Below are 13,785 nucleotides of genomic sequence, written 5' to 3'. Positions count from 1 at the left end.
TTTCTGCTAGTCCTGTGTTCAGACTTCAAGGGTTTCTATGGGAAACCTTTGATCACTTCTCCTTCTCTCCCGCCTGCGCGCGCTCGGCTTTCACTGCCGAGCACCACGCGGCACGCGCTCACTACTTTTTTTTTTTCAAACTTTATTGAATGTAACAATTCAATACAAAACAATGTTAAACAGCAACAACGAAGGCACAAGCCAGTGGGTTATTATTACATTTGATTATAAATTCGACACCGTCACTGAAGAGAGACTGAAGCATGTCAGAGATGTGGAAGACATGGCAGGAATAGATAGGAATATGTTAGATGGAGTAATGGGTATAATTAGTACTATGGACAGCAAGATATTTAATGAATGCATTGAAGATGAAACTGTATCCACTAAGCTTTAAGCTGAATGTCAAAGAATCAAAGGCAACTCCAAATACCTGAATCTCAGACTCAAATGCAGTAGAATGTTAAACTACTTAATTTTGTTTTTCTGTACAACACTGTAAGCAGTAAGTATTTCTAGTTAGCTGAATGATCTCAGTTAGACCTGCACAATATGAGGAAAACTCGCGATATGCGATATCAGAGATTAAAATTGCGATAACGATATAATTTGCGGTATATAAACAAACAGCAAAATAACCAAATAACCATTCCCAGTTTAAAAATTATACTCCAAATGACCCACGTTGACATAGGTTACAAACATCTAACATAACAGGGCTCCATCTGATTGGTCAACAATGTGAAGGCGTCCATCCGATTGGTCAAATGCATTAAGGGATTTATTTGATTCGTTAAATGGTTCAAGCTGCCATTAGATTGTTTTAACACATTTAAGGTTTATGATTTATTGCGATATTTGCCGTTAGAAGCACCATGAAAACTTCTGAACTAGTGTTACTTACTACACTGCAGTGCTCTCTTCAAAACATCTGAAACAGACTAGAGCAGATTTAAGTTTGAAATGCTCTATTTTCAGTCATTGAAAAGTGTAGAAATAAGTGATGTCACCAAATTGCACCATATTAAAAGTTTCCGGGGGGGCATGCCCCCGGACCCCCCTAAAGTTGCAAGCACCTGCGGAGCGGCGGGTCCCGCTATGCGCGGTGTCGGGCCAGTAACTTTCAGGCAGGGCCAGTAAGTTTCAAATTTCTGGGCTATGTCAACCCCTGCATTTACAACTATGGAATGTAAAACAGTAAAATACAACATTTTGAATGAAATAACTTGAAAACAAAGCAAAAAGAGAGCCAAGGGGACAGAAAAAAGACCAGTTTCACAACATGAAGCAGTTGTTTGCATAAATGTGTCCGACAAATTTGCACTGAACAGTAAGCGATGGCTATGTCCAAATTCGCTCTCTAATCAAGGTTTTATTGCCGTTTGCACATACAGTACATCGGAATTTTTCTTTGGCATCTCTCGGGTCAGGGTTAATGTAGAGCAAGACAAAATTTAGGAAGGGAATGAAATTAGAAAACAAAAAGTACGAAGTAGAAAATATAAACAAATATGAATTTTGCACTACATAGTGCACTATAAAGTGTGTTTGCCGTTTTGTAGTGCTATCATCAACGTTTTCATCATCAGAATTGTCGTACAATTATCTTATTGATTTGATTTTTTACTTTGAGAAATCTGTGATGTCATCTAAATAAGAATTAGAAAAAAATTGGTGAGCACGGTTTCCGAATTGCTTTTATACAGTACACTATACAGTGCAGGGCACTAGATAGTCCTGCACTTCATAGTTTTTTAGTAGTTAGGGATTAGGGTGGGAATTCAGACATCGCCTATATCACTGCAAAGACTAAATCTGAAGAAAATAAAAACACCTTTTTTTCCAAGGAAAAATGTTCTGTTTTAAGAAAAATAATCGCATCAAGAAAATGTAATAATAGCAAAATAATTTGAATTTTAGAAGGACTAGATTTTTTTCTTGTGGTAAGGAGATTTTGTTTACTCAATTGGCATATTTTTTTGCTTGTTAAAGAAAATCTGATAATGGGCTAAGAATGGTTGAATATATTTTTAAGTGGCCTTTTTTTCAGTGTATTTTGCGGTCGTTTAAACAAAGTAGTGCTTTGCATTTTATTGACCATAGCAAAAATGTTTGTTTGTTTATTCATTCCTCCGTTTGCAGACAGACTGAATTAAAAAAAAAAAAAACAACCTGTGGATTTTTTTATGCCAATCACCCAGCGGTCAAAATGCAACTAATTCAAGAAATGATCACTCTCAGCTCCACTTAAGGTTGACACCATGTGTCACATTTTGACAGTGCAACAAGGGGGAGTGTATTATCACGGCAAGTCAACATGTTTGTTGTTTTTCCTCACCAGTCTCACACTTTTGAATACTTTTACAATGACAGTGTGGCATAACTGCTTTCCTCCAGAGATGCCCTCGGGACAAATTTGTGGTTTGTCGTGTCTTTGATATTATAAATAGCAAAAAAGAAGATGAAAGGCGGCAGCGCTTTTGCTCCACGTTCTTCTGTCTCCTCTCCTTTCCTTCTGTCCTACCTACTCATCTATGCTCTACACGAGTGCTTCGGCGTTTGCGCGTGTGGCTTGAATTTATATGAACGTCTCCCCGATGGCAGACAACGGGGGCCGAGTCATTGATATGTGCAGGAGGATTCAGGATAAACAACCCACGCCGAACGGTGTTACGCCAGCCGGCTTGATGCATTTTGATTGAGCGTAGACAGAGCTGCGATGGAAGTGAAGAGGCTTAAAAGCAGAGAAAAAATGACAGAAAAGAAACTGGTTTTACCTGATTCACCTGACTGGATGTGCTGAAATGTTAAAAACCACACGTGACGGACTAAGATGTGTCAGAGGATAAAAAAGAAAACAAATATCTATATCCAATTATTTGCTGCTACTCATTTGAGTCCCAGCTTCTGTGTCTTTCTTGCATCCTTTGTTGTTCCATGTTTGCGTGACATGGTCAGCCTCCTAATGGACTATGAATTCATGCTGAAAAACACAGGGAACCCACAAACCACTTATGGCTGCATTAGGATCAGCCACCGAACGGCCTCATGCATCATTTCAGCTTTGTTCACCCTGACAGAGACTCGTACGTTTGGGGACAGTATCTGTCCGCCCCATGCCTTTATCTCCAATTTGACGTACTATTGTGTCATTTCTGGAGAAGCTTGTGGGACTTTTTGACACTTTTTAAATAATATTATTAATTGACTAAAGTTAATTTTGCTTTGCAAGTATAGGTAGTTGTTTCTGGCAACTTTTTTTTTTCTTTATACGCTTCAGGAATGCTTTAGAATGAAACAAAAAACACATTTGACATTATTGGAGATGCGACAATTCATACACATCTTTTTAAAGGGCCTATATCATGCTAAATCAACTTTTATGAGCTTTTTAGTGTATTATAATGTTAATTCCTCACAAAAACAACCCTAAAGCACTATTTTTGATCCGTTCACGCATCTCTGAGTAATCCTCTAAAAACCTGTTCTCGGAGCAGCAGCCCCTCCTAATCCACGAAAAGGAGTGGGTTCTCACATCGTGACATCATAAAGTGAGGAACAGCCCCATCTAGGAAGAGAAAAAGATATTGAGATTCGCTAATAACTTATATTTTTTTGCATAAAAGTTCAGAAGTTGTTTGTTTTCGTAAATGAAACGCTGGCAGGCTCCTGAGGCCAACTCTAGCTTTATGTCGTGAAATGGGCGCCACCCACAACATGCGAAAGGCGGAGCCTCAGAGATTGAGTCGGCTTACTTCTGGGTAGGAAAATGAGCTATGAAAATAGGTCATATTTCATAAAAAATCATTCTTTATTTTGGTAAAGGTAATAAATGATCAAATACATGAATATAATTTACTCTGGAAGGCTTATTATCACGATATAGGCCCTTTTAAATGTTTTCTGTCAGCTGAACATGACTGTGCATCTTCATTCCCACCCCAAATGTGTGTCAATGCCAACCACCCGCCCCGGAGACCATGTTTTTAAGAGGAGGAGTTGGAGAAAAGTGAGAAAAATTAGCGGGTGTTGTGCTTGAGGTGTTTGGAACGGACAGTCAAAGTCAATTCCTTAACATGCATTGGTGATGGATTCAGCAGTGTTTGACATGCACAAGGCATGCGGACGACGCGCACATTAGGACAGGAAGCGTCACTGTCATCATTCAAGGAAAACAGTGGGATGAATATTTTGAATTTTTAGCTTATACTTATCCACAGCATTATTTACTCATGACTTAAATATTTAAAGTCCCAATCAAATCCTCATTTTGTTTCTTTTCAAAGCATTTCCGGGAGGTCTTTTTACTATGATTGTGGTTTCATTTTCTAGGTCATAGTTTCTGCAGAGCAGCAGGAGTTCAATAAAAAAGTGTCTCTGAGGTGTGGGCAGGACTGTTGGTGTGAAGTAAGCCCGCCCCCACTTCCCATCACCAGAGTGTTTTACGTACAATCTTTGTCAAATGCATTTTTTTTATCTGCAATACAGTTTGAAGGTTTATTTTTCCTAATATTTGTCCTCCATCAGAAAAGTGCCACAAGAACATGATAAAAACACCAAAAACATGATTTTCATCAGAGGGTGGGTATTTCAACTGCTTTTATTCATTTAAAAAATAGTCCTACGTAAGACCATATTCATCAAAAAAACTTTTAGGTTAAAGGTTAACAGATTAATTTTATTTTTTCAAACATTATTTTTGTTCTAAATCAAATTTTGTTATTTAAAAAGGCTGAAAAAATACAAAATTTTCTCCTGTGAAAGATGTTTTTAACAGAAAAAAAAACAGTGGAACTTAAATCAAGGACATATTTGTGCAATGACAAACTTAATATTACTTTGAAATTTGCATGTTTTGCCACGTTTTGCAGTTCTATATTACTCATCTTTCACTCATTCACGTTTTGTTTTTACCAAAAGAGCTGTTGTTATTTTATGTGCTATTTTCTTAGCTGATGTATTTGTTATGGGTTCTTTACAATAGATAAAATACTAAAATTCAGGGTAAAATGACATATAAAGAAAGAAAATAATTTAGAGTCACAGAGGTAGGTAAAGCTTTTAGATCAACAGTTGCCAAGCCTAACTTTTTCTGTCAATAAATCCAAATTTTCTTGAGTTGGGGAGGATATCAGCATGGGTATCAAATAAAATACTTTGATTTAAAGGGTTTTGGCAACGCCTCCACTTCCTATGTCAAAGTCCGATCATGTTAAACCAGGATGACCTAAAACCATCCGAGGACTGCGGCGTACTGGAGTAATTTTTTCCCCTCTTGCCATGCAGTGCAATAGATCACCTCAGCTTGACTTTTTAACTGGTGGATTACAAAGAAAGGCAGGTGGAAAGCTTGGGTCTTTACTAGCAAATGCAGCGCTAGTTATGATATATAGAGCAGCCAAGACCAGCGGCACAACGGGGGGAAAAAACACTTCTGAATTACACGAGCCAAGCTGTTACGGCTCAATAACATGGGCCTGTAATCGACTCACATTTCAAACACACACACGTGAAGTCAAAGCAGCCCTCAGTCGGGCTGGTTTTATGAGGAAGCACACCATGCAAGGTGATCAGCATATGCTTTGTTGACATAAATTTAAAATTTATTACCGTTGTCAAAAGTGACTGTTGGACAAAGTCGATTATTAACTGAGTAAATGGCCTGAGAGAGTTTTATGAGAACTTCCTTAATGGCTACAGTCAGTCTGTTTCAAATCACCTTCCACCGCACAGACACGCACACACACATTCAAACACTTGAACACAAACACACACTACATCATGTGTTTCATAGGAGCAACATGACAGCCAGCAGTTACGATGGGATTTCCCAAAGCGTGTTTGGAGGCCTCTGTCTAAGCTTAGTTGGAGGATATTTCAGGTTTTTTTTACAAATCAATAAACAACCACTTTGAGGAAAACGCTGTTTTTGGTGTTTTTAACATGTTTTTGTGGCATTTTTCTCATATTGGAGTGCATATATTAAGAAAATTCGGCTTAAATTTGCATTTCTTTTTATTCTTTTATTTGAGTTTTTATTCAAATTACTGTGAATCAGGAGCAGACGAAAAAAAACGCCGTTTGAAAAAGAACTTACCGGTAGTTAGGATGTAGAGAATACCTGGGAGGGCCACAAGCTCCCTGCTCTGCTCAATTCTGGGGGGTTTTCCTAAAAGCAGGTGATGTGAGTTACCACGGTAAGTTTGAGGCTAAGGAAGAGGATAACCTCAGATTTCGGTACCAAAAACAGAGGTATGTTTCAGGGTATGTCAAGTTGCCATAGCAACTCATGCTCTGAACATAACCTGGTCTGGAGCAGGTTTAGTTGAAGGTTAGGTTGTTTTCAGAGAGGTGAAGCGGCATGATGTGTCCATTTGAAGATGATTTGGTGGATGAAGAAGCTCAGATAATATTATATATAATATTAATAATGGATGTTGGAAAGATACACTTTTTTATTTATTAAAATATTTTATTTATTTGCTTCAGTTAAGATAAATATTTTTTTTGAGTTCTGTCAACTTAAAAATAATGCATAGTTATCAGACATTTATTTTACTTTCATTCAAATTAATTCAATTAAGTAGGTGTAACTTTGGTGCTGCTGTTAGATCAGCAGCGCAAGAAATTGTGGGATACCATTCCCTTTGCCTGTCTGGACGGATTTGGATACCACATTTAGTTAGATAAATATGTAAATTTGAGTTGTATAAACAACTATTGAGTTGGATAGACATAAGAAATTAGGTTGAAGTAAGTTAAGTGAATTACTTGTTACCAATTGAATCGATTCAATTAACTTTTATAAGTTGTATATATATACGTCACAATGTAATTGGAAATGAGATAGAAACTCGTTGCAAGTAGAAACTCTTTTTTTTTTATGATGCAGCCGTATTATTTTTTTGATGGGCGTATAATCTTCATACGCCGTCATTAAAATCTCTGACTCCGTCTCACTGAAGTATAGCCCTCTCTTTTGTTCTCCAGGCGTTTCCATGGTGACTCGGGATATCGGCGATCCCTTGAGAATGTCTTTATGTACTTGCTGTGCACGCGCATTAACCCAGGGTCTCCAACTCGAGCGAAATTACGCTAACTCATATCCGGTCTTTTGGAACCGACACACCCAGAATAAGCAAGTTCAGGGGGATTTTAGCCAGAGCTCAGGGTTAAAGTCAGGGTAGTTTAATCTTGCTTATTGGAATAACCCCCACCCCCGATGCGTCTACTTGTAGACTACTAGATCCATGCATGTTTACCTCGTCTCAGCTGACATCTGGCTCAAAACTGTATGGTTGGATAGCTCCAATATTGCTTGTCATTTTTGCAACACCGGTTATGTTTGGGGGTGTGAGAGGCTGTGAGGTAGCGGGAGAGCATGTAAACAGAGACCTTTCACTAAAAGGGAAGGAAGGGGAGGGTAGGGTTTCTCTGCACCAAGGGTCCCGCCCACAACTCGGAGGTGAATTTCTAATGAACTCCTGCCGCTCTGTAGAAAGTATACATAGTGGCGTAAGAAAATGGAATGTTGATTGGGGTGAGTCTTAAAGCCTGGTCAAAACACTGATGTATATCAAGTATGTTCAGATCACCTATGAGTTTTAAAAAATATTCATAAAATCTTATTTTTATTTCTGTGCAGTGATTCAGAAAGAAAAGAAATTACTGTCAACATCTCCAATCTGAAGTATTTGTTTTGTTTTACTGCTAAACCCAATTAGGGTAAATTGCAAACATGTCTGCTTGAAATATTTGTTGTTTCTTAAAATCAAGAGCCTTTTATTCTGGACCGAAAAATCAATTTGAAATGCCAAAGAATGTTGAGGTGGCGTTTCACTGGTACAGGCTATAAACATGTGGATGTAAACAGCACTGAAAGATGTAATTTCCATTGTGTTGGACTTTTTTTCTTTTTGGCTGTTTTAGTAGCTCTTTAGACACACTTGCAGTCATGCGGGTCTGCTTCACGCTTTGTTCATCAGCACTGTACGACGAAAAAAAGTAAAACCATAGCGCTGGTTGCACTTTGCGTGGCCTTAATAAGTCCATCCATGCCTTATCAGTGCTCTGTCTGGGGGGCACAATGGTCAGATTGAAGGGGGACACAAAAGGCCTTTGAAAGGCTTTGTGCTCTGTGTGTGTTGTGGTTTTCCACTTACGTGTGTTTTCCTCTTATCGCAATGAAACGGAGTACATCACATATGACCCTAAAAAAAAGGTTAAAGAAATGCCCAAATCCTGCTGCGAGGCTTCATTCATGTGGCTGGATTCTTGGGATGGCGTGTGCAATGCTAAATTAACTGGGAGATGTTCAGACCTAGCCCCCACCACAGGGGTGTGATACATTGTTTGACTAGACTGCACTGGAACGTTGCTGTACAACTTTTTTTTTTTTCCCTCAGGGGAGCACCTCACCTTGGATAACCAGACCAAAAAGTGCATGAAAATAAATTGCAGCTTGACTGTATTTTAGGAAGGAGAGCCAATAAAAACAAACCAAATGGTGAAAATTGTCATGTTTTAGGGCAGCTGATTGATGCTCGGATTAAATTTTCCACCCTAAAGACAGTGGAATCTAAGGAAGACGCTGTTTTATGGCCATTTTTTAAGGTTTAAATACCTGTAAAGATGACAAATTTCATTTTAACTTCTCTTTTTATGTCATTCCCCTTTTTTACTATAATATTTTATCTTTTTTGGGGGAGTTTAAACCTTTTTTGCATTTTTTTAAACGTAAAAATGCATCAAGTCACAAGGTGCAGAGGAGGCATTCTTCTTTTAAATCCGTCATTTTAGAAGAACTTTTACGGTCTCAGTTGTTGCAGGATCTAATAAATGGAGCATGCACATGGAGCCGCTGTTCATTAACTGAATACCTTTGTAGAATTAAGTAAAACTGGTCTTAAAATGATGAAAATGTCAGAATGATGCTATTCTTCTCCAACAAGGAAAGAAGCATTCCTGTGTTTGTTGACTGCCTTCGCACACCACCATATACAGTGTTACTGTGAAGCAGATTGGAATCATGTGCAGTTTGCAATCAACTGTGCGCAACAGCAACTCATTGTTTTGTGTTTGCCCATTTCTTCAGGTTAGGATCTTACTGCTCTTTGCATGACTTTCTAAGGAAAAAACAAGTTGTTGTTTTTTCATGGAAATGCATTACCTCAATTTGTGCTTTCTGTTTTGAGGAAGACGCCGTTTTCATTCACTCCAGTCATCTTTTGATGTATTTTCCAAGTGCTCCCAGTGGTCTTTTAATTCTGATTGTGCCGTTTTTAGCCCAAATAAAAAAAAATGTTGTTTTTTAGGACATAGTTACTGCAGAGCGGCAGTAGTTGATTCGAAATTTGCCTCTGACTTGTGTAGCCTCCCCTCTCCCGATACTTAGCTTACAGACCCTCACCACCAACCAGGCCTGCAAAGTGTATCGTAAATTTATCGTCATCACGATATCAGCCTATGCAATAAGTGAATCGCAAAACTCGACTTAAATTGCAATTACTGATTAACATATGAATGAAATGGCTATTTTGAAGCATGTGACCATAGGGATTGTATGTAGATGGTCATTTGTAGTTAGGTTGACTTTTTCTAACTGTTGCAAAGAAATAAAGATGATGTATTCGTTACATTTTGTTTTGCTTTTTTTCATGTATGGGAAATTATATCATCATCCCAATATTGATCACTAATTTGGCACATTGCAAGTTGTTTCCTCATATCATGCAGCCTTATCCCCCAACCTAAAATTGCTGACGCCAGTTCCGACGAGGAAAACCAGGACGTACAGGGATCTAGTCGTCTGCAACCGGATGGATCTGAATGGGGGAGAGAGCTTATGGCTCACCCAGTGTATTTTCTAGGCTACAAATGCTGATTCACAACGATATAAATAAAGAAGTACTCAGAAATACAATTTTGGGCCCAATTTTCTTTATATATGTCCGCCATCATCAGAAAAATGCCACAGGAACATGTTAAAAAAACAGAAAACACCATTTTCGTCAGAGTGGGTCTTTAACTGCCAGCACTTAGCTGAAAGCCTGTCATTTAGCCGTTAGTAGTAACACAACTTACAGCCAGTAAACAAAACCAGTTCTATCATAACTATTTCTGTAATGACGTTCTTGTCAGATATCTTTCTCAGTGTTGGAATGCAGTCAATAATTTTGAAAAGTCACACTAGATTCAGTTTTTGCTCCTGCTTGTTCCAAAGATCGTGAAATAACAATTCTCAGTCTGTTGGCTCATCTTCCCTCAGTCTCGTTCTACCTCACTTAAGGCAAAAAGCTGGAGCTGTAAATCAATTTTGCTTTCGACATCTGACATCAATCAGTCATGTTTTGGGAGAGTGGCACCACCTCTTCCTCTGATGCTTTGTTGAAGCTGCTGAGATGGATGGCTGTCATCTCCACTGAGTTGAGGGGATCTCTCATCAAGGGCATTGTTTTTCCAAGAATGCTCTTGACTGATCCCTCTGTGCCACCTGACTCTGCGACGGAGACTTTGAAAAGTGTTTGACGTCGTCTAATTTCGTCTGCCTGATGCAAACAATCATGAAGAATCGTGGATTTATTTTTTTTACGTGCATGATTTTGGTGCCCCCACACCTGTCATGGTTTTCCTCAACTGTCATGAAGAGCATATTTAGTTTTTAAGCTACCAACTTTATGAAAGGGTGACCGCTGTGGAAGATTAAACGCCCTAACGGTGAAATTGTGTCAACTTGACAAGCAGTCATTACAACCACGGGCGTTTGTGCGTGCCTCTCTCTCAAGATGAAGTATTTGCAGTTCTTGGGAGGCTTAAGGCACCGCGGCAGTTGTTTGGCAATTCGTGTCACCCTAATTGCTTTAGAGCACTTTCAGATATCTCATAAGAATAATATGCTTTGTACTGAGCCGTGGGGTCTTTGAGGATTTCGTAATGGAGGGGGTCGTAAGGATAAGCCTTGAAGGTTAGGTAACTGAATAACATCAGACAGCACACAACCACATAATCAAATATTGACCCTTAGTCTTTGTCTGACCTTGTATGCTTAAACGGTGTCACAGCCTAATGAGTGTCTGTTTGGAAATAGATAATTTATCACATTCCTGACATCCACATCTCTGTCGCTTTACAACCCAATAAATGCATCGTAGAACCAAGCAGCTATTGTGCAGCGCTGCGTGAATAAATCATTTTTATTTTACTCTTACTCTGTATTGTATTCATTCCAATGACTCAAGGTGTGAACATTTTAAAAGTGTTCTTTGTTTGAAGAGCACTTTGTGATTTACAGCTCCTCCTTACAACCCCTGCCAAAGAATAAGTGTGCGAGTTGAAGAACTTGTTATGCAGATGATAAGTGGAATAAGTGTTGTGACGGATGAGGTGTGACATATTCCATTGAAAGAAATCAAAATACAGTTTTTTCAGTTGCAAAGTGTGAAAAGCCACTTTGCCAGGTATTTCATTGAGATATGTATGCGGTGAACTCCACCTGATCTGTCTTGGCTCTCCTCCCAATTCGGGAGTATATGGTAATATATTTCTATATATTTTTATCAACAGGAAGATCCACAGTGGGATGAAGACCTACAGCTGTGAACTGTGTGGGAAAAGCTTCCTGGACAGCCTCCGTCTACGGATGCATTTGCTGTCTCATTCAGGTAATCAGATTATTTTTAAATACACAAAAACAAAACTACACCCTCAGAAAGTAGTCTGTCGTTGAGTAGCTTTTATAGTTCTGTCACAGATGTCGTTAATGTTCATCTGACCAGACTCTTTGCTCATACCGTTGAACTTAAAGTTCTCCAAAACAAATAAAAAGTAGAATTTTTTTCCGTGTTTTGATTTACCTGAAACAAAAGTTTTTAAATGTCAAGAAAAGTTACTCTACTTAAATTGCATTGTTTTAAAAGAGTAAAAATGTAGGAATATCTCAAAAATCCTGTTAGTGTAGGAATGTACCACTAAAAAAAAATGACATTGGGTTCCATATTTGCACATTTTCTCCACTTCCCTCCCTGCAGTTCTAAATTCCTGACAGTTAAAGTGAAATTTAAGTGATCAGAGGGTTTGACCCAATGGTCCCCATCATTTTTTTTAGGCCATGGACGGATTTAATGTTGGACAATATTTTCACAAACGGAGCCAAAGTTAGTGTTGAATTCTTTTAAACCTGTCTGAACACTATATGTTAAAAGCGTGTTGAAAACGCCGCGTTCACTGCACGTTCTTGAACGTCATTCATGCCTGGTGTGATTGGAGCCTTAGGCAGATGGGGAGGAGAGAATCTGGTAGTTTTTCAAAATACATCTTGCTTTAGAATCTGATTATTAACAAAAGAGAAAAAGTGTAAGTTATGGGTTTGTAATTTTTTTCTACGCTTGCCCGGTACCAAGTGACCCACTGACTGGTAATGGTCTGCTGCCCAAGAATAAGGGTCCACTGGTTTAACTAATGGTTAAAACATCCATTAGTTGATTTTCAGCCCATGTTAGCATTTTTAATCACAAAAATCGCAAATTTAACTGAATCTGTAAAATCTGTGAAGGCTATTTCACAGATATGGTGGAAATTTCACTGGAGAAAATCACCGAGTGTCACTAAATTGACATTTTAAGCCTCTAATCTTTTATGAAAGTTTGGAAAGAAGTTAAACTCCTATTAAAATGAGCTTTTTTCCCCCATAATTGTGAAAGTTGCCGACATGTGAATGAGCACCAGCCCTCGTCGTGATTGAATGACGGTCCAGCTAAAAGTTATGCAGAGCAGCTCTGGGAAACTTAACCCAGGTCGTGCCTGCACATCATCAGCCTGCCATCCTATACCTCTGTGACATTGGAGGTCTGAAAAGTAGTACAAATCAGAACACTGGATGCATTGATTAGTCCGGACTCAGTCCACAGTACCCACCCCCCAACAAGCAGCCCCCGCAGTGCCGCTATTAGCAACAGCACAGAGTTTGCTCACTCTTCCTGTAGATGGTTTCTTGAAAACCCAGTAAAATTCATGACCATAACCTCCACTACACACTTTTACGACACACAAATCCCGTTAGGCCAAAGACTGTCAGAGAGTCTGGATACCCCCCCCCCCCTCCTTCCTCATTCAGATGCTGCTCCACGGTGGGAAAAAAAAAAGCCTAATTGCTAGAATGGTTTTTGTTTGTTCATATCTCACTAGAACTGAAATGGGGACTGAGATGGATGTTGACACTCCTGCTAAGTTATGACAAAGATGAATGACAAACCCACGCTGCGCCAGACAGTCAGCGCAGCGCACGACTCTGTGTGTTGCAAGCAAAAGTTGCTCTGAGCAAATATTCACTGTTTATTTTAAAATTACTCCCGTTTTCACAACCCCTGCTGCGAACACATACAACACCCCCTACCCTTTCCTCCTCACTTGTCAAAGCAGAAAAGACTGGGGAAAAAAAATGAGTGAGTTGACACTCTGGAAATGATATTTTACATGCATCTCCCAGCGCGTTTGCAATGATTGTATGTACTTCTTCAAATATAATGTTCGGCCTCGGGGTGTCTGTGCTAAAACGGCTGCTTGTTTGAGATCATGGTGTGTAGTTTAGTAGAAAAAAGACATTTTCATTGGGAATTTTTTTTTTCAATAAAGGGAAGCTAAGAAAAGATGATGTTTGCACACAACTGCTTGATTTGTGGTGCTTGGAGGTTAGCCTTCAAATGTTTTAACTAGAACTCTATCGACATTCCAACTTAAAACAACCTTAAACAACACAGACATGCTGCAGTTTTTTCATCCATGCATTTT

General features: G+C 38.9%; 1 protein-coding gene across 3 annotated transcripts in view; it reads left to right on the top strand.

Moving 5' to 3' along the window:
• zbtb16 (zinc finger and BTB domain containing 16) overlaps positions 1 to 13,785 on the top strand; it is a 164,585-nt gene that overhangs the window by 53,846 nt on the left and 96,954 nt on the right. For all 3 annotated transcript variants that reach the window (XM_023962110.1, XM_023962108.1, NM_001305414.1), the window contains one exon: positions 11,563 to 11,660. In XM_023962110.1, the coding sequence (XP_023817878.1) occupies positions 11,563 to 11,660 (98 nt within the window). The remainder of the gene's footprint in view (positions 1 to 11,562; positions 11,661 to 13,785) is intronic.

This window comes from Oryzias latipes, chromosome 14 (assembly GCF_002234675.1).
Source record: "Oryzias latipes chromosome 14, ASM223467v1".
Classification (NCBI taxonomy): Eukaryota; Metazoa; Chordata; class Actinopteri; order Beloniformes; family Adrianichthyidae; genus Oryzias; species Oryzias latipes.
Note: the sequence above shows the minus strand (reverse complement) of the source record. Positions and strands in the feature narration are given on the sequence as shown.